Source organism: Rhinolophus sinicus, chromosome 15, assembly GCF_057876585.1.
Source record: "Rhinolophus sinicus isolate RSI-liver-muscle chromosome 15, RSI-T2T, whole genome shotgun sequence".
Taxonomy (NCBI): domain Eukaryota; kingdom Metazoa; phylum Chordata; class Mammalia; order Chiroptera; family Rhinolophidae; genus Rhinolophus; species Rhinolophus sinicus.
In genome coordinates, this window is record NC_142515.1 from 109,097,610 (window position 1) to 109,118,463 (window position 20,854).

General features: G+C 37.6%; 1 protein-coding gene across 1 annotated transcript; it reads left to right on the top strand.

Annotated features, from left to right (window-relative positions):
- The first annotated feature begins 4,468 nt into the window (after window positions 1-4,468).
- Window positions 4,469-12,168, top strand: FGA (fibrinogen alpha chain). The gene is made up of 6 exons (XM_019733233.3): window positions 4,469-4,575; window positions 6,485-6,610; window positions 7,094-7,277; window positions 8,639-8,784; window positions 9,335-10,469; window positions 11,257-12,168. The coding sequence occupies exons 1-6, from the start codon at window positions 4,522-4,524 to the stop codon at window positions 11,964-11,966; spliced, it is 2,355 nt and encodes a 784-aa protein (XP_019588792.3). The 5' UTR covers window positions 4,469-4,521; the 3' UTR covers window positions 11,967-12,168.
- The last annotated feature ends 8,686 nt before the right edge of the window (window positions 12,169-20,854 follow it).

Sequence of the window (20,854 nt, forward strand, 5' to 3'; positions counted from 1 at the left end):
CATTAATTTGGAGACAATTCAATGTTAAGAAATAAAATAGCTTTCTTTTCTGAATAAGGAGATTGAAGAGAGATACAGTGTGACAGCATGAAGCAAGATTAAGAAAAGTTCTTTTTTCCCCTCGTCACTTCCATAAGTGCATTTCGGAATCATTTGTGTGTATTTTAGGAAATTCTCATTTTCTCTCTTCAGCTATAACTTCCAGGAAAGCCATCTGGAATCAAGGTATTGATGAGTTCTAAAAATAAAAGTTCCATTAATTATTCTTGCCTAGATCATCATACCAATTTATTCACCTTTCACAGTAAGCAGCTTGGTTAATAACAAACTTTTTAACAACACCGTTGAAAAGCAGAAGACAAGTAGAGAAAATTGGACAGACAAAGCAAGTAGCCTTGCCAATATTATCCAGTTAATCCTCTAGAGCAGGGGTGTCCAAACTTTTTTCAACGTTTTTTACCAAGGGCCATATGCGGTAAAATACACAAACAGCCGGGCCACTCACTCGAGGTGAAGTACGTATTGCCTCACCTGGTTTATTTAAGTAAGCTAAATATATTTTTGGAATTTGCTGCAGGCCAATTAACAATGGACTGCGGACCGCAGTTGGCCCGCGGGCCGCAGTTTGGACACCCCTGTTCTAGAGGCAGTGGCTGTTGTAAAAACCTGAGGCAAAGACTCAGAAAGGGTATTTTAAGTACCAGAATCTCCTACATTTTTATAATTCAGGCCTTTCAAAATTTAGACATTAATTTTAGTATTTTCCAAGTGTGCACTTAATACTGTTGTAATAAAATATTTCCTGTCCAAGTACCATTATCTCCTTGTTATTAAAACAATAATAAATGTACAGATTCATATAGATTTTTATGCTAAAAGACACAATGAGTATTTCTCAAAAACATCTTGCATTTGTAGGCCCAAATTAAATCTGATCTCTTAAGGAACATTTTACGCAAAGTAATGCAGAAATGATATATCACTCTCTGCTCTGTTCTTTGAATATACCTCGCAATTTTTTCCATTGTTTTGTATTAGATTTAACCACATGAAATTTCAGATGTTCATCATTTTAATCTACACAAATGTCAATTTTATATGGTTTAACTTCCTAGCTGCATGTGTATTTGATTTCCTCACCAACTGTAAGCAAGTTGAAGGTACAAGATTGTCCATTTACCTTTCTATTTGAAGAACATAGCATGAGGACTGACAAATAGTAGACATACTATAAATGGTTGTTACATCTAAACAAATGGATTGGGAAGTAAACTGCTCTAAAAATTCAATAAATTTAAAGTCAATTGGTCAAGAAAAGGATGTTCCTCTATTTCCCTGGGATGTATTCCAGGAAAGGACAAATACCTCATTCAAAAGAAAGCTGAGAGTTTTTTGTTTTGTTTATATTTTTAAGGTATGTTTACAAAATGGCAAATATTTAGAGTGACTGGCTGTATATTTTTTTCTTCATGTGTAGGTTTTGATGTGTAGATACAGTTTAAAACTTAAACATAATTACAGCTATAAAATTTCTATTCTTTTTACACACGTTATACAGCATACAGATAAAAACTTTCCTGCCAGATGTGATGGCATAAAAAATGTGTGAACCCAAGCATCTAAATATTTATAATTTGTGGAATATTATATTAATTTCAAAAGGATAAATAAATGAAACATCCTTCTCATTACGAAGGGTTTAAGAAACTGGAAATTTCTCAAATTATTTTTTCCAGTTTTACACTTGCAAAGATGTCCTTATTGTGTCATACTTTTTAAAAAAGTAATACTCCTCATATTATTTGTTGCCGTTTCATCAGCATGGTTTTCTGTCTAAACAAAACTTAATTCTCCATAGCTGATAATGCAGCTTATTCAAAGGGTGGAGAGCTCAGCCTGGTGGTACCAGGCCAAATGAGTGCCCCCCGCGAAAGTTGCTGGTCAGGGAATTCTGCCGCTGGAGAGCTACAACGGGAGCTTTCTATTTTGAGGCATTGGGACATTCTAGGAACAATAAAAGCCACCATTTCTCAGGCTTGTAATGTGTATATCCAACATGTTGTATATACTTTTATATAGCCATCACAGCAATCCTGCAAAATAAATACTGTCACCTCTATTTTACAGATAAGCAAACTAGTTCAGAGAATTAATATGTCCACATCACTTAGCTAGAATGCAGATACCGCTCTCTCTGCAAAGCCCATTATCCTTCTGCCATACTATGCTGCCATCATGACAGCCTTTTATTCCTCCAGCAAATACTTATTAGTACTTGCTCTATGCCTGGCATTGGACTAGGCAATATGCCTTGGCTTCATGAAGCTTATTGTGGGGGGAGACATGAAAAAATAAATAACTTCCCAAATATATATTATCAGTAGTGATAAAGTAGTCTGAAGAAAAGCAAAGTCAGACTAATGTAATAGCATCTGAAGGAGGCTGCTACTAGGGTAGCGGGGTCAAAGAAGGCCTCCCTGAGAAGGTGCCATCTGAGCAGAGCCCTGGCTGAAGGACAGGAATGAGATGTGTAGATACTTGAGGGAACCGTGGAACAGCAAGGAGGATGCCCTCAGGTGGCACCTTGCACATGTCCTGATATGATACCAGAGTGGCAGGATTCAGTAAAGCTGTTTACTGTTAACTTACTTTCAATCAGATTACATCAAACAAAGTCACCTGAAGCCCACCAGCTTACTCTCTGGAGATTTCTTCCATAAACAAGTTCACCTCCCAAGAAGGGCGCTTCCTGTGGGCAGAGAAAAACATCTGAGGAAGTCGAGTCTTGAATTCCTATCCATGCCTGACATTTCATCAGTTCAGCTGTTGTAGATGAATGTGACCCAGCTTGCCATGGATTCATTGCCCTCCTGAACCTGGATGGAGCTCTAGGGCTCCCTCTGAGCTGCCTTGAGATATCCAAGAAAACCACATCAAGAGTGAGCTTGATGAGACAAAGAACCTTCCACAGATCAAGCAGTGAAGGTGGGCTTTGCCTCGTACTGGGACTTTCATCCATTTACAGCAAGCTTCACTTACCTATGGAGCCTGAGGAGGCAGCCGGCCAGCTTCACAACAGTGGAACCCACTTATGGGACTTATGGGAACCCACTTATGTTTTCTTGCTCACTGAGAGTCCACACCTTTTGGGGAGAATATAAAGACCAATAAAATATGTCAATTCTCAAGTTTGTGATCTAGTGGAGGAGATGGACAACACTCCAATAATGCTAAGTGCGCAAATGGTACATGGCCTAACTAAGTATGGAAGAACAAGAGATTGTTTCTATTTGGAGAGATGAAGTCAGATACTACGTAAGATGTCTGGCAAAGTGCTCAGCACTTAGTAAATACTCAATAAATATTAGCTATTACTATAATCAGGATTGACTTCACACAGGAAACAGAATTGGAGGCAAGGTAAAATTCATAGGCAAATTACAGTATGCCCAGTGAAACAGGCATTTCAGGTAAACCAAAAACAAAAAAAGAAAGTTTTAGTTTTGCATGGGACATACTTACAAATAAAATGTATTTGTTGTTTATCTGAAATTCAAATCTAAGTGGGCATCCTGGTTTTTTATTTGCTGAAGATGGTAATTCTTAGCCAAGAAAAGTTTTGCTATGGCGATGAAGAGCAGGGAAAGTAAATTACCATGTCCAAAGGCATAGAAACAGGAGAGAAATGGTGTTTTTCATGGCACTTTATGTTCTCTAATAATTGTTAACACTTACTGAATATTGTACTTAATATGTGGCAATCATTACTCTGAGGGCTTTACAAGGCTTAATTCATGTATTTTTCATAAAAACGTATGGTAGGTTATCATTATCCCCATTTTAAAAATGAGGAATCTGAAGCATAAAGAGGTAAAGCAATGCATCCAAAAGCTCAGAACTGGGAAATGATGTGGCTGGGAAATCATGTGGCTGGGAAATCATGTGGCTGGGATTGTGGCTGGGATGCTTGGATCCAGGGGCTGCTGTCTTAACCATTTTGGATAGAGGAAAATAATTCGTTCAAGTTAAGCTTTTAGAAGGTCATCAAGGGCAGACTATCAACACAGTCATTTTTTGTCAGATCATCCAACCATAATCCCTACATAAAGTGCAATGTCATTTGTCAAATCTCTGCTTTACAGTGGGCTACTGCTAGCCTGCTTCAGCCTCTCGCCAAATTCCTTCAGGGACCCAAGTCTAGGTCTGTCCTCCTATGTTCACCTTTGGATTTCCAAAGTCACCTTGTTCCTGGAATGTGGGATCTTCCCCGAACTGCTACTTTCTTTGCAACAGCTTATTGAAAGCAAACAAGCGTGGGCGAATTGAGCAAGAACTTCTGGAACACCAACCTTGGAGAAGGAGCAAGGAATGTAGAGTGAATGTTGACCATCTAAACAGTACAAAGGTAATGATTAATCCCATCTCCTGCAGATTTAAATGGGATGGGACCTGGGAGTGGAGACAATCCTCCTTTCTTGCAGCTGGATTGCTGCTCATGAGCCAGCCCCACCCACAGAAAAGATGTTTTCCATGAGGATCTTCTGCTTGGTCCTGAGTGTGGTGGGAACAGTTTGGGTATGGTCCTCTTTATTTTCTCTTCTTTCTTTCTCTTTGGTGTTTATTCCACAAAGAGCTTGACGGTCTGAGTCAGTCTTATATATGTCTTAATACACTGTTAGCTTTCTAAGCTCTGGGCCCTGCAGGCCAGTTATTAGATGGGCCTGACACCTCAAGAATACAGGGTAATATGACCCTAAGGGGCAGACTTACCCGGACCAAAATGTATAAATTCACAGAGGAAGCTTTAATATCTGTAACTCAGTCTTAGAACATTTTTTTAAGGGAAAAAGTCTTTGCCATCTTTGTTGCTATATAGCCTCGAGATAGTTAATGTTAGCGAACAGAACAAAACATTCACATGGTGAGAGTTTTTAAAATTCTTGATATTTGCCCATAATAAGCAGAACAGTAATTTAATACAGTTTTTTCTGAAAGGTTGTTTTTGTGTTTCTTTTAAGACAAATAAAAAGCAAATTAGTTGTCTTTGCAAACACATTACATAGCAAAGTCAGAAGAGATTAACTGATAAACCCATATGCTTTTTTGGGAAGCAATTGTATTCTTTTAAGCTAATTACTAAATATTGCAATGATTCCTAAAGTTTGACTCCAGAAACCTACAGGAAAGAAGAGAAACTTAATTCAATAAGCATTTTGATCTTATAAAGACATGATAAATATGTTTTAAAAAGTCAGTTACATCCAGTCTGAATTATTTCAGTTTATTTCTTTCCCTTCACCACTCATAATTCCTAATACCAGAGCAGAAGAAAACTAAAGAGAACTTCTAACTTAATTTTCTCTCTCATAATAAAATAATAACTAAACATTTTTAAGGGAAATAAAACTAACATCATTTGCTAAGATGATATTTTGGATAATGCATAACTTTCAGTTACTTCTCCCTGTTACTGGCATAAATACATATTTAATTTTTGCTTGTTTTTTTTTTTGTTGTTGTTATGCCATTTAATTATGAAGTATGTTTGAATTTATAATTTTATTTCTTAGACAAATAGATTATATTTGTTCCTTTAGATAAATTGTTCTTGATTGCTAGAATTAGTATTATTTTTTGTTTTTTTAAATGAGAAAACAAATGTTAACTAATTATAAAAATAAACTTTCTGAGATTAAAATAGTCATAGCAAAAATCTTCGTAAGTTGGTGACACAAAATAAAAATACCCAATATCTAAAACCCACATTGATTTATTAGAATATAAAATCTTGTTGGAAGAATATTTTTATCTTATTTCACCCCATAGATCACAATAGATCTAATTGTAAGGTGTTCAAAAGAGTTGTCAGTCATAGACCATTATTTTTTCTTTCAGTTTACTTTTCCTCATTTCAGTTAAAAAGATACCATTACATGAGTGAGCAAACTAAAAAGCATTTCTGAGTCTGAACTGGACACATTTGTGTTCTTAGTATATACTTGCTCAAATTGTGGACACATAAGGTCATCGTAGAAACTTAAAGGACAGACTTTAAGCTAAGATAGTGTAGGCTTTTTCCTACTGAAACAGGAATTATAGGAGAAAGGATTCTTTGATTTTTTTTTCAATTATCTTTCTATCTCCAGATATCAATGAAAATTAAAAGGTAAATTTTAACTCATTTTGTGGATTCAAATAATTTTTCTTTTATAATGGAGACTTTAAAAGGCCTACCATTTGTTAAATGCTTGTTTAGTGTCAAACACGGTTAAGAAATGTGTACCCTTTATCTCTTTCAATTCTCACAACTTCTTAAAACAGGTACTAGTATATTCATCCAAAGGTTAAGAAACCTAAAGTTTACAGTGGCCCCAAAGCTGGTGCTGTTAATCTTTGGGTGAGGCCATCTTCTTTGAGTTTGACAAACATGCCAGTGTCTCTTCTTTATTTGCCTAACGTTGTTCTCTTCTTTTAATCTTTAAAGTCTGGAGAGACCCAAGAAGGTGAATTTCTAGCTGAAGGAGGAGGTGTGCGTGGCCCCAGACTTGTGCAAGGACAGCAATCTGCCTGCAGAGAGAGAGACTGGCCCTTCTGCTCTGATGACGACTGGGTGAGCAGTGGGCTTGGGGAACAACACAATCCTTCCTTGTTGGGCTAGAAGTGCACACAGCCTAACCAGTTAGGTCACAGAAAACGTTTTCAATGGAAAAAAATCAAATAGCTCCTTACAGGTTAAATTAAAGAAGACAGATGCAAAGGAACCTAGTCCTGAGAGCACTGTTTAAATTACTTTCAAATCTCTGGGTCATTAGTGGGATTAAGAGATTGGCTTTTAATTCCATGTGCAGGTGGATACTAGGAACCTGATTGTTAGGCTTCAAGGTTTCACTGGGCCTAATTTATGGTTAAATGTGCCCTCGTTCCAGAATTTCCCTATGATCGCTGATTAGCCCTTTCAAACGACTTTTAAATCAATAGATAATCTGAAGAGATTGGGGAAGAAAGCAATGGGAGTGGCAAGGAAACCTTCAAAATTGTACTGGAGCCAAGAGATAGACCCTTAATGTAATTATTTTTTTCTCTTCACTTTCAGAACCTAAAATGCCCTTCTGGCTGCAGGATGAAAGGGTTGATTGATGAAGTCAATCAAGATTTTACAAACAGAATAAATAAGCTCAAAAACTCACTATTTGAATATCAGAAGAACAATAAGGACTCTAGTTCATTGACTAGAAATATAATGGAAACTTTGAGAGGGAAATTTGCCAACCGTAATCGTAAGTATTACGTATTTGATGCTTTGACTTTATAGTACACAACAGAAGAAACAACATCAAAAATCCTAAATAAACATAATATCTTCATATAGCAACTGCAATTTTATTCCAAAGCTCTTAGTGTAGAGACACATGCCTTTATGATATCCCTAAATTTTTAAGGAGGGGCTAGTAATTTTGTTATTTTAATAATGTAAAAAAAAAACCCATCATCTTAGAATTGTTGAAGACCACACTGTAAGTCAGAATTTTGGATTGAAGGCTAGAATTTAAGTGTTTTCTTTTTCAAGAGTGTATACTGAAAATAAGATGGGCCCAACCTTTTGAGTACATATTTTTGTTTCATAGGAGACATATTTTGTTACAGAGGAGGAAACTGAGAGGGCAAGGGACTTGCATAAAGACACAAAGCTGTCATGTGATAGAACTAGGAGTTCAACCCACAGACTCCACTAAGCTGATTATATAGTTTTTTGGTTTTTTTTTTAATTTAAAATATAGAACCATGCTATAGCTTTCTCACAGGACGAGGGCCAGGTCTCATTAGAACCAGGAAACACTGGGTTTGCTCTGGATGTGGGCAGCAAACTTAGTGAGGCCCCAGTTCCTGAAGATTTATTTGACCCTTTATTTAGATCAGGGGTGTCCAAACTTTTTGCAACGTTTTTTTTAGCAAGGGCCATATGTGATAAAATACACAAACAGCTGGGCCACTCACTCGAGGTGAAGTATGCATTGCCTCACCTGGTTTATTTAAGTAAACTAAATATATTTTTGGAATCTGCTGCAGGCCAATTAACAATGGATCATGGGCCGCAGTTGGCCCTCGGGACGCAATTTTGACACCCCTGCTTTTTAGATCTTCAGGAGACACTTGACTAATTTAAAGTCAACAGTACAACAGTAACTGAAAAGTGAATGATCCTGTTGACTTAAAAAAAAAAAAAAATCTTAGGAACGATTTCAAATGTATAGCTAGGAAGAAAACCTCAATTAAAACATTTAAGAGCATATTCAAGTCCCGTGATAAAGGGTGTGATGAAATAATAAGATGTGATCAAACTGATTATTTTATTTCCTAATTACATCTTTAAAATTCCAAAAATATTTCTTCCTCTGCCTTTATTTGGATTACTAATTTCTAGTAGGACACTTTAATTGACATCCATGGATGATTGCAGGATATAACATTGACCAAAATTCAAATGCCTCATGGATTTAAAACTCACAAATTAAATGCCCATAGAAAAAACTATTATCAATATAAAATGGGAATAATTACAAGTAAGTTTCCTTCTTTTGCTGGCTATTACATGCAAATCACTCAGCAGTTACTTCAATATCCATATTTTCTATTTTAGACAATGATAATATATATAGCCAAGTGTCAGAAGATCTGAGAAACAGAATTGACGTCTTGAAGCGCAAAGTCACAGAACAAGTACAACATATCCAGCTTCTGCAGAAAAACGTCAGGAATCAGCTGGTAGATATGAAACGACTGGAGGTAAGGAAGTATGTGGCTCTGTCACCAGATTTCCTTATTTTTGAATAGCAGGGGAAAGGAAGGCAATAGAGCAAAGCCATTGTCTACCTACAGTATCGCTATTATGAACCCCACTCTGTAGATGAAGAAAAAAAGCTCATAGAAAGTAAGTGAATTTTCCCAAGGCACATAGTCTATTTCAAAAGCATATATTCAACCTTTTCTTGTCTTATGCAAAGCTTTGATACTGCCATGCCTCTGAGTCTTCAGTCTCAATCTCACAGATCACTAGTATTTCCTTTCAGAGGGAATAGCAACTTACTCTTGATTTGTTCTAAGTTAAATCCAAATAGTTCCTATTGCTTCTCCTGGCTAACCTTACAATCTCCAATATCTCTTCTACTAAGGACACTACATAAATAGAAAATAAAGCGTTGGTTGGTAGGTCTTCAAGTCCAGGAAATGAAAACAGTGTCCAAGAGATAAATAAATGAACTACTACGAACTCAATAGATATCATTTATTTATTTGCATCTACCTTTTTTCTTTATCTTTCTCTCCATCTCTCTAGGTGGACATTGATATTAAGATCCGATCTTGCAAAGGGTCATGCAGTAGGTCTATATCACGTGAGATAGATCTAGCGGACTATGAAGATCAGCAGAGGCAACTTGAACAGGTCATTGTCAAAGATTTACTTCCCTCTAGAGATAAGCAGTACTTACCAGTGTTAAAAATGAACCCCTCTTCAAAGGTGGTTCCCACAGAGTTCAAGAGTCAGCTTCAGAAGGCCTCTCCAGAGTGGAAATCACTAATGGAAATGCAGCAGACCGAAATGGTGTTAGAGCAGTCTGGTCCTGCTGGAAATGTTCGAGGAGACTCCGCATCTCATGGAACAGGATCAGCACCTGAAAACCCCAGGAACCCCGGACCTGGTAGTACTGGAAATTGGAAGCCTGGGAGCTCCAGACCTGGAGGTGCTGGGCCTGGAAGTTTTAGGCCAGAGAGCTCAGGGCATGGAAACACCAGACCTGCCAACCCAGACTGGGGCACATTTGAAGAGCTTTCAGAAAGTACAAGTCTAGGGACAAGAAAAGAGTACCCAACAGGTAAACTGGTATCTTCTGAGGGAAGTAAAGAACTTCTGATTGCTGATGAGAAGGTCATCTCTGGGAGCCCAACATCCAGTCGTCGTTCATGTTCTAAAACCATTATTAAGACTATTGTAGGTCCTGATGGTCGCAGAAAAGAGACCAAAGAAGTGGTAAATTCTGAAGATGGTTCTGACTGTGGTGGCACACCTGATTTAGACTTGTTCCATACTTTGCACGACGGGATTGGCCTAGATGATTTCCGTCATAGGCACCCTGCTGCTGCTGCTTTCTTTGACATGGACTCAACTGGAAAAGCATTCTCTGCATTCAGGGAGTCTGACAGTAGGACCCAGTCTATGGGCTCAGCATCTGACAGGAACACAGGCTTAAGGGACATCAGCTCTCACCACCATGGTGTACCTGAGCTCCTTCCCGGTGGTAAAACTTCAAGGCGCAGCAAAATTGTAACCAGTAGCATGACTTCCAGCAAAGGAGACTCCACATATGAAAGCAAGATCTATAGAATGGGAGAGGAGGCTGGAAGTGAAGCACATCTTGACACCAGAGAAGCGCATACCACCAAGAAAAGTGCTAAAGCTCGCCCTGCCAGAGGTATTGGCACTTCTCCTTTGGGGAAGCCTTCCCTGACCCCCTAGACTAAGTTCATTATTCTTGCAATGTGCTCTCATAGCACCTTGTACTTCTTTCCGAGCCCTCTATCATGCTTTATTAAAATTACAGGGGTGTTTTTTTTTTTCGTTTCTTTTTGTGCAAGACTGTAAGTTCCATGGGGGCAGGGACTTCGTTCATCGTGCTCAGCTCTGTATTCTCACATGCCTAACAGTGCAGAGGGTCACCACTCAATAAATGCATGTTAAATGAATGAATGAATCCCTCTGAAACTCGCTTTTGAGTTTGCTTAACCAAATTCTTTTACCGTTCAAAATGTGCATTGTTGGAATTGTCACCCAATGTATTGATCGTATTTTTAGAGTGGATCTCAGTTGAAATTGAGATCAGGTTAAAAACAAGCTATATTAATACCAAAGGATGCTTAGTTATCTTTGCTGGTTACTTGTTATTAATCAGTACATGCAAGTAAAATTCCAAATCCATTGAAGAAAATCCCCTTTGCAATTTGTGGGTGTAAATGCCAAGCACTTGCATACATTTCATTCCAGTGTTAAGTGCATCCTTTCTTCATGGAGGGAAAGAAGAAAGGAGGGCTGGAAAGTAGGAAGGAAGGAGGAAGGAAGGAAGGAAGGAAGGAAGGAAGGAAGGAAGGAAGGTGAGGAAGTGAAAGGAAACCAGAATCTGCCTTCATTTAATCTGGGCCATACCTATCTTTGTAAAGCTGAATGACAGTAACTTCTTCCAACCAGCTTAATTTTTTTTTTAGACTGTGATGATGTCCTCCAAACACATCCTTCAGGTGCCCAAAGTGGCATATTCAATATCAAGCTACCGGGATCCAGTAAGATTTTTTCTGTTTATTGCGATCAAGAGACCGGTTTGGGAGGATGGCTTTTGATCCAGCAAAGAATGAATGGATCACTGAATTTTAACCGGACGTGGCAAGACTACAAGAGAGGTTTCGGCAGCCTGGATGACAAGGGGGAAGGAGAATTCTGGCTAGGCAACGAATACCTCCACTTACTAACGCTGAGGGGCTCTGTCCTCCGGATTGAATTAGAGGACTGGGCTGGGAACCAGGTTTACGCAGAATATCGCTTGAGGGTAGGCTCTGAGGCAGAAGGCTATGCCCTGCAGGTTTCCTCCTACGAAGGTACTGCGGGTGATGCTCTGATTGAGGGTTCTGTAGAGGAAGGGGCAGAGTACACTTCTCATGCTGGCATGCAGTTCAGCACCTTTGACAGGGATGCAGACCAGTGGGAAGAGAACTGCGCGGAAGTCTATGGAGGAGGCTGGTGGTACAACAACTGCCAAGCGGCCAACCTCAATGGCATCTATTACCCTGGGGGCTTCTATGACCCAAGGAATAACAGTCCTTATGAGATTGAAAATGGAGTGATCTGGGGCCCCTTCAGAGGAGCAGATTATTCCCTCAGGGCTGTTCGCATGAAAATCAGGCCCCTTGTGACCCAGTAGGCTGAAAGAGTAGAAGTGAGAGCATTTGGGTTTTTTGTTTGTTTCGTGAAGTGGAGAAACAAGGAAGATAAAGAAGATTCTTTACAACATGAAAAAATTACCAGGTGCTATTTTATTATTCTTTGTACTGTAGTTAAATGTAACTGAGATATATTAGTGCTTTAAAAAATAAAGTTATGTGGGTGGTTTTTTTTATCTGTAATATAGCTCCGTGAGTTTTAAAATTCCTATAAGGATACACCAAGGGACATTCAGTACATCAGGACGAGAGAGTCAGATAAAAGCTCCTCTCTGCAGTTCTTAAGGGTGTTGTTGTCAGAACTTCTCTTCCCACACCATTCAAAGTCATAGGGCATTGTAAAGTAAAAAAGCTATTTTATCCATTCTATTTGAATGATTTTAAATGAATATTTAAGTTGCAAAGCACTAAGATGAACAATGGCTGGCTTTTGTACATGAATTTACGAAGTATTTTTATCTCTTCTTTTAGCAAGCAAATTCAGAAAGGCAGGGGAAGCATGTTTTTTTCTTAATAGAAATAGAAACCTATTCCTAAGTCTTCCAATGAAGACCACAATACACACTTAATTTTTCCCCCAGAGTCTAACCAATTTCTTTCCAAAATACCTGGAAAAAAATGAATTTAAAATTTTTTCAATATTTACAAGTATTCCCCAAACAGATGGCATTTACACATTGATAAATAATCCCCACAGCAATCATTGCACTTAATTTTGTATCAGTCATAAAGTATAGTCTGTGATACATTAGTTGTTATTAAAGTAAGACATTTGTTTGAAAGCATCTCACTAAATATGAGCTATACCACATGCATACATTTAACACATTTCCATTGATCACTATTTTATTTTGATCTAAGTTGCATCTTTGATCTTTGTGACCTTGTCTCCTGCTTCCAATTTTTAACTTACATTCTCTTCTAGTGAGAACCACTTGCCATTTACCCCTGAAAACGTATTGAAACATCCCAAGCACCTTGGGATCCCAGTACATTGCCTTCTCTTGCCTAGTTTCTACTGCAATGTAACTGCATCCTTTCTCCTTGGAAGGCTAGAAAGAAGAGAGGGAGGGAGGAAAAGAGGAAGGGTGGCAGGAAGGAAGGAAGGGGGCTAGGACTAAGTACCAGAACCCAAGGAGTAGAGGGAAGGTGAACATTAAGAGCTTGCAAATGAGTCACACATGAAGCCCCAAGTATTCTTGCATTTCCTCACATGCAGTTAAAAATTCTGGGTACAAATAAGTGATATACCTCCAACTCTTTGGATACTTGGATAAGAACTTCTTCAGAATTAAAAGAAGTTTCATTTATTTTAGACATCGGAGTCCCATGTTATCTCTATGCCCACCCCATTGACACTCACACACATGCCTACACAGAATTTTATTGTCCAGAATGTCACACTATTGGGGACAGAATCAGGTCCCAATATGAAAGTGACTTTGAATGTGATGGGCCATTCCTTATTTATTTTGAAGGCTTTGAGTTTTTTTAGCAAAGAATAGGTAACTTTTTTTCATTTAAAAATCAGTAGCCAATATTATTATAAACAGTAACCAATAGTAGAATCATGATAATTAAGCTACAGTTTGGGTGTGAGAACAGACACTGAACATCTTTTCCATTTTACCTAATTTAACCGATTACTCTATTTCCCTTATTCCTGAAATTAAATATTAATTCAGTTTCTCTGACTCTTATTCACTTGGAAGCCCACTTTAACTTTGTTTTCATTTGGTTACCACTCTCTTGAAACTGCTCTTCTTAAATCAACGGGAACTTTGTAGTTCTAAATTTAATGTGTATTCAAGCCTCTTCCCATTTAACCTCTTTGAAACATCTGTTATTATTTTCCCCATCCTTCTTCAATCTGTATTTTCTCTTGTTTCTGATACACCACTCCCATGTGTTGCATCTTTGTCAGTCTTTCTAACTGGCAATTTTTTCTTAGACCACCCCTTACATGTAGGAGTTTCTCATTACAATAATATTAGTACGTATTTTTATCAGTTGGGAGTTGGTTTGACCTATGTGGCTTATATAAGATGGAAGCTCATTTCTTGTTTACAGAAATATCTATAGGAATGTGTCCCCACAGTGTAGTCAGGAAGACATTATCTTAATAAATGGCTTCTATCCTCAAGTTTATTTCATGGTTCAAACATCATGTCCTGTAGAAATCTGGAAAAAAGAGGACAGACAGAATGGAAAATGAGTACCTTCTTTCTTTTAAGGGACTTTTCCTGGATTTTCCGTCCAATACTTTCACTTACATCTCATTAGGCATAGCTTAGTCCCAAAGACATACATAACTGCCAGAGAGCCTCAGACAGCTGTTAGCTTAGATACAAGGCTATCCTAATTAAAGTAGGATTCTCCTACTAAGGAGGAGAGGGAGAATTGACATTGAGGTAGGCAATTTTAGCAGTCTTAACCAGACATCTAATCTCTCTTAACCTCTTGCTTTACCACCATTTTTTAAATTCCTTCATCCTCCACAAAACTATCTTTAAAAAAAAAATAAATCCAATCAAATCTATTCATTCTACGAGTATATGTCATGCGGGAGACCCTGCTCGCTGCACCATTTGTCGTACGGGGGACCCTGCTCGCTGCGCCATTTGTTGTGCAGGGAGGCCTGCAGGGTCTCTGCTCCAGCTCTCCATACAAGAACACAGGACATGGTGAGGCCAAAAAGGAACACCCACAGAGCCATAGGTAGGGGAGTCATACCACTACGGTCTCACTGGAGGCTGGGTTCACTGGACGTGCGACCTGCTGTCCCTTTTGTCTGCTACCCACCGACGACTCTCTTTCACTCTCCTCTACTCTCCTCCGTAGCCGCAGCAGTTATATTAGTGGCCAATGGCTCACTGGTTACAGCTGACGGCCAACTAGCCACAGCTGATGGCCATGCAATCACAGTTGGCCATTTACTACCTGAGCCAGCACCTGTCTATGTGAGGCTGAGAGCCTGGAAACTACTTTCTGGGGCTCTGCCCCCACAGTATATTTTCTCCTTGGTTGATTTGACAATCACCCTTAGCTTTGATTACCACCAATAGGTCGATGATAGCCAAATCTAACACTTCAGCCTTGACATTCAGATCCATGATTCCAACCAATACTGAACAGGTCCAGTTAAATATTTCTCATTAATGTGCCTAAGAGTGAACTAACTACCTTCTCCTCAAAACCTGTTGCCTCTTTTCTATTTCTTATCCCTGTCAGAGGCATCATTAGCCCTCCAGTTTCCTAATCTAGAAAATCTGGGACCCTTCTCAGCTTCTGCTTTTCCTTTAATTCCTATCCCCAATCTATTCCCAAACCATCTTCTACTCTAAAATTGGCATTCTTACAGCACTTTTATGTTCTTATGTTACCTTGTGTTAGTCTTGTTTCATTTGGGCTATTTAACAGTTGCTTAACTTCTTGCTTTCCCACCATTCTTTTGTTCCTCCATTTTCCACAAAGTCACCTTTAAAAAACAAATACAATCAAGTCTTTCTCCTGTTTAAGGTCTTATGTTAAGGATGAGTTAAAACAAAAGAACAAACAAAACAAAACAGATACAAGACTCAGATACAGAGAACAAACTGATGGTTGCCAGAAGGGAGGGGGGTGGGGGAATGAGTGAAAAAGGTGAAGGAATAAGTACAAACTGGCAGTTATAAAATAAATAAGCCATGGGGATGTAATGCACAGGAGAGGGAATATAGTCAATAATATTGTGATAATTATGTATGGTGACAAATGGTTTCTACACTTATCGTTGTGATCACATCATAGGTATATCAATGTAGAACCATTATGTTATATACTTGAAACTAATAAAATATTGCGGGTCAACTGGTCTTTAATAAAAATATAGAGCGAGAGATAAAAGTCTTAGCTTTTCATATAAGCTCTTTCATAGATTGGTCTTTTTTTCAACCTCTACAGTCATTTACTCTACACTTCAATCGATGAATTTCTCACTGATATTGGAATACCAGGTTCTTTAATGATTCTGTGCCTTTCCATATATTGCTTAGAAGCCTCCCATTCATCCCTTAAAATACAGCTCAATAACATTCCTTCTGTGAATGCCTGCCATGGAACATAGAACCAGGAATTGTTCTCTGGGCCTTCATAGTTCTTGTTCATATCTCAAAAATACATAGTTGATCTCTAACTCTAACATATTTATTTCTGTTATATGGCACTAGATTGTAAATTCCTTTAGGCCAGAGCTCATTGATGTAGTGTTTACTGCCCTATGTAAGAATGTCTCACCCATTCCAAGATTATACGATAAATATTTTTTTAATTTTCTTTTTTTTACTAAAGGATTTTTATTAAAATATAGCTAACATGCAATAGTATATTAGTTTCAGATGTACACCATAGTTATTCAGCATTTATGTACCAGAAGAAATGATCACCATAAGTCTAACAACCATTTGACACCATACAATACCTCTTATTCCCCTTCATCTTTTACCTCCCTTTCTTCAATTTTTCAATTACAGGTGATATTCAATATTATTTTATATTAGTTTCAGGTGTACAGCTTAGTGGTTAGACATTTGTGTAATTTACGAAGTGACCCCTGACTACTCTAGTACCCACCTGGCATTATTCATAATTATTACCGTATTATTGACTATATTCCTTATACTTTACATCCCTATGATTATTTCATAACTACTAATTTGTACTTCTTAATCCCTTCACCTTTTCATACTGCCTTACAACCCCTCTCCCATCTGGCAACCATCAGCTTCTTCCTTGAATCTACAAGTCTATTTCTGTTTCATTTGTTCATGTATTTTTTTTCTTCAGATTCTACATATAAGTGAGATCATATGGTATTTGTCTTTCTTTTTCTGACTTATTTCACTTAACATTATACTTTCTAAGTCCATCCATGTTTCCGCAAATGGTAAGATTTCATTCTTTTTTATGGCCAAGTATTATTCCATTATATATGCTATGTACCACACCTTCTTTATCCAATTGTCTATTAAGGGGAATTAGGTTGCTTCCATATCTTGGCTATTGTAAATAATGCTGCAATGAACATAAGGGTGCATATATATTTTCAAATTAGTGTTTAGATTTCTTCAAATAAATACTTAGAAGTAGAATTTCTGAGTCATAAGGTAGTTTCACTTTCAATTTTTTTAGGAACCTCCATACTGTTTTTTATAGTGGCTGCACCAATTTGCAATCCGACCAACAGTGCAGCAGGGTTCCCTTTTCTCCACGTTTCCCTTGTTGTTTGTTGATTTATTGATAAAGGCCATTCTGACAGATGAGAGGTGATATCTCATTGTGATTTTAATTTTGCATTTCTCTGATGATTAGTGGTGTTGAGCATCTTTTCATATGTCTATTGGCCATACACACGTAAGTTGTAGAAGTTTCTTTAAATATATTTATTGTCTTTTTCTTTTACATTTAAATATTTAATTAACCTAGAATTTATTTTAATATGTTATGAAGAAGGTTTACTTTTGTTTTCTTGGGGACAGGTAGCCAGTTGTGCTGGGATTGTTTATGAAAGCGTTCTCTGCCACTGGAATTTAAAGGCCAATTTTCTTAAATAAAACTTTCCTTGGATCGCTCTATAGACTCTCTGTCATGCAGGGTGTCATGTGGGGTCTCTGGTCCTGCTCCTCACATAAGAACACAGGACATGGTGAGGCCAAAAAGGAACACCCACGGAGCCATAGATAGGGGAGTCATACCACCACACTCTCTCTGGCGGGTGGGTTGGAGACACAGGAAGCAGGAGCCACACTAACCACAACTTGACATCCACTTCTCTCTGCCAACCAACCTCACTTGCTAACTGCAATCTGTGTTTGCTAGCTCAGCCACCATCTTCTGGCTAGACCCCCATTTCTCTGCTAGTGTACCCACGGCAGTTATATTAGTTGCCAATGGCTCACTGGTTACAGCTGACGGCCAACTAGCCACAGCTGATGGCCATCCCATCACAGTTGATGGTCATTTACTACCTGAGCCAGCACCTTTCCACGTGAGGGCGAGAGCCTGGAAACTGCACTCCTGGTTCTGTCCCCACACTCTCCTGTGCTTATACTACCTTGCTTATCTTCATTTTTAAAGTATAGTTTTTGGATGAAGTATTCTCCCTCTTACTCTACACCCTTTTTTTTTTTAATATAGAAAAGTTTTACTTTCAATTTTTACTTTGTTTGTTCTAGGGGATACTTAGAAAAGACTTTAACTTCCAGTTAATTATATTTTAGGAGGTTAGGGTGAGTCATCTTCTTTTATTTTTTATACCCCTGACTTCATGTGCAATTTGTGAGTAATCTTTTAATTATTATTTTCCAACTATTTCATAAACTAGTTTAACCAATTATTTAATTCTGTTTTAGAATTTTTAAGGTATTCTTTGTGGACTAGTACATGATTTATTTTTGTAAATTTTCATAGGCATGCAGAAGAATGTATATTTTTACATTTATAGTTTACAATATCTTATATTACAAGCTTGTTAATGATATTATTTAAATTTCTAGGATAATGATGCTGTAGTTCATAGGTAAACATGAGAGTATTGTATATAACACTTATTTTAAATTATTTTCCCAGTGGTATTACTGATCTAATTATACTCTGTCGCAGGTTCTTCTTATAACCAAAATGCATTTCGAATTTTAGTTAGCTGACATGAGTGGTGCAGCTGGTGAATCAGAACAAGATTCATCCAACCAAGTTCACTAGTTTCCAATCATGTCTAGAAAAGCCTGAAAGAAAATGGCATCATATTAATAAAGTACATGCAGGTGGCAAGTATCATAAACTAAGTATTTGTTATACTTGAAAGTAATACAACATTTACTGTTTGCTGAAACAGTTGAGATGTAGTAACATTTAGATTTTGGTAGCCATGAATATTACCAAGTTGCTTTTAAGTAATGAAATTTATACAGAAACCGTTTTGGAGATGTATTTTATTTATTTATTCATGCGTTTATTAATTCACCTATATCCTATTTTTAATTGAATCCCAAGTGCTTTTTAAATCTCATTTATGGAGAAAAATCTTTAATTAATGGGGTGTGGGGATGGCAAGAGCCTTAAACATCAAAAAAAGGGAATAGTATGGTAAGGAATTTGCACCTGGGGAAGAGGTTCAAATTAATCCTTATACAAGAGCTGGACGTCATGTCTTCCATTTCCACATAGTGCAAACGGCACTTCCAAACCACAGAGATAAGAAAATTTAAGATAACCTGCCAAATTTGAGCTGATTAAGCAGTTGACTATCAAACAGTGATCTCCTTGTTCATCAGCCTATTGAGGAAGGTGGCTACATGCTGATTGCAACAGATCATTCTGGAAAATATTTGCTAAATCCACCTTTGACTCTACCTACAATAGGTCAGTGACCTCAAGGTTGCAAAACTGCATTAAAGTATATCCTTTTGAGAGATAAAGCAAATGTAGCAAGCAGTTGGTGAATCTAGGTGAAGAACATAGAGGTATTCATTAAGCCATTCTTGTCATTTCTCTGTAAGACTGAAACTTTTTAAAATAAATAAAAAGTTGTTGGAGAAATACAACTCAGTCAAAACCAAAACCCAATATCACCTATTGGGCACATCTTGGGTGGGAGGAGAGAAAGGGTACAGTGGTTAATTTTGGTATCAGTTAAGACTATTTGCATAAGCATATGACTCACCCAGTCTAATCACTTAAGACATAAAATATTTGAATAAACAGGGCAATATCATGTTCCTAATGTAAAAGGATGTGAACGTCAGTATTATCTTTATTAGTAAAAGGTTGGAAAAATCTAAATTTAAATATCAAAAGACAGAGACTTGCTAAAAAATCAGAGTACATTCACATGATGGAATATTATATAGCCATTAAAAAGCTTACTATACAAAATAACATGATAGGAGAATATTAAGTAACTTGGAAAATTTCCCAAGACACAGTGTGATAAATTCAGGTACTAAAACATGTACAGGATAACAAAAAAAAACCCACAAAGCGAGATATTAGCTGCTTCCCTGTTATTGCTGAAATTATACATGGTTCTACTTTTTTCTATATTTCCCAAAATGTCCACAAATAATATGAGCGACTTTCATTATCTAAAACTACAATTAATGGTGTTAAAATAAACAGAAATTATTCCATTTGCTAGGTTCAGTTACAATTTTGCACAAACAAATTGCAACTTGGTGGGGAGTTGAGCTACAGTGGAAGCTCAAACAGGGAGCATCAAATGACATGCCTTATTGGAGGGCTAGATGGAATTCAGAAATCATAGTTTCAGCTCTGTATATAAATGGTAGGTAGCATCTTTAATTTGTTTCTTCACATCAAAAAAAACTAAAAGTCCAACCTAGAAAATCACCTGAGGCTGAGGGGCACCAGAGTAGAAATAGCGGTTCCAGTATTTGGAGACCATGTTGTTAAACCCAAGTCAAGTCTTAAACATCGGCAGTGGTCACCTACGGAGTCACAGTAATTTCAAAGATGACCACTTACCTAATGGTCACCATTTGAGTGAAAAAAAGTGTTAGATTAGAAACACGGGAATCTCAAGTAAATGCAAATGTAGCTTGGACCAGTCATTGAAAAATTCAGCCTGTGATCAGAATCTCCTAGGGACATTTATTTAAAAACAGACTCTTAGCTTCTTCCCATGTAGACTCTCATGTGATAAGTCTGATTGATACCAGGAAATCTGTTTTTTAAATGAGCTATGCAGGTTTAGATGATCATTCTACAAGATATTTGGTGTTATTGCTTCAACAGAAATGTCAGCTAAGTTACTGCAGCTTGTGGTGTGTCATATCATCCACATTTTTGCCTTGTGGGGAAATCTGCGTTCAGA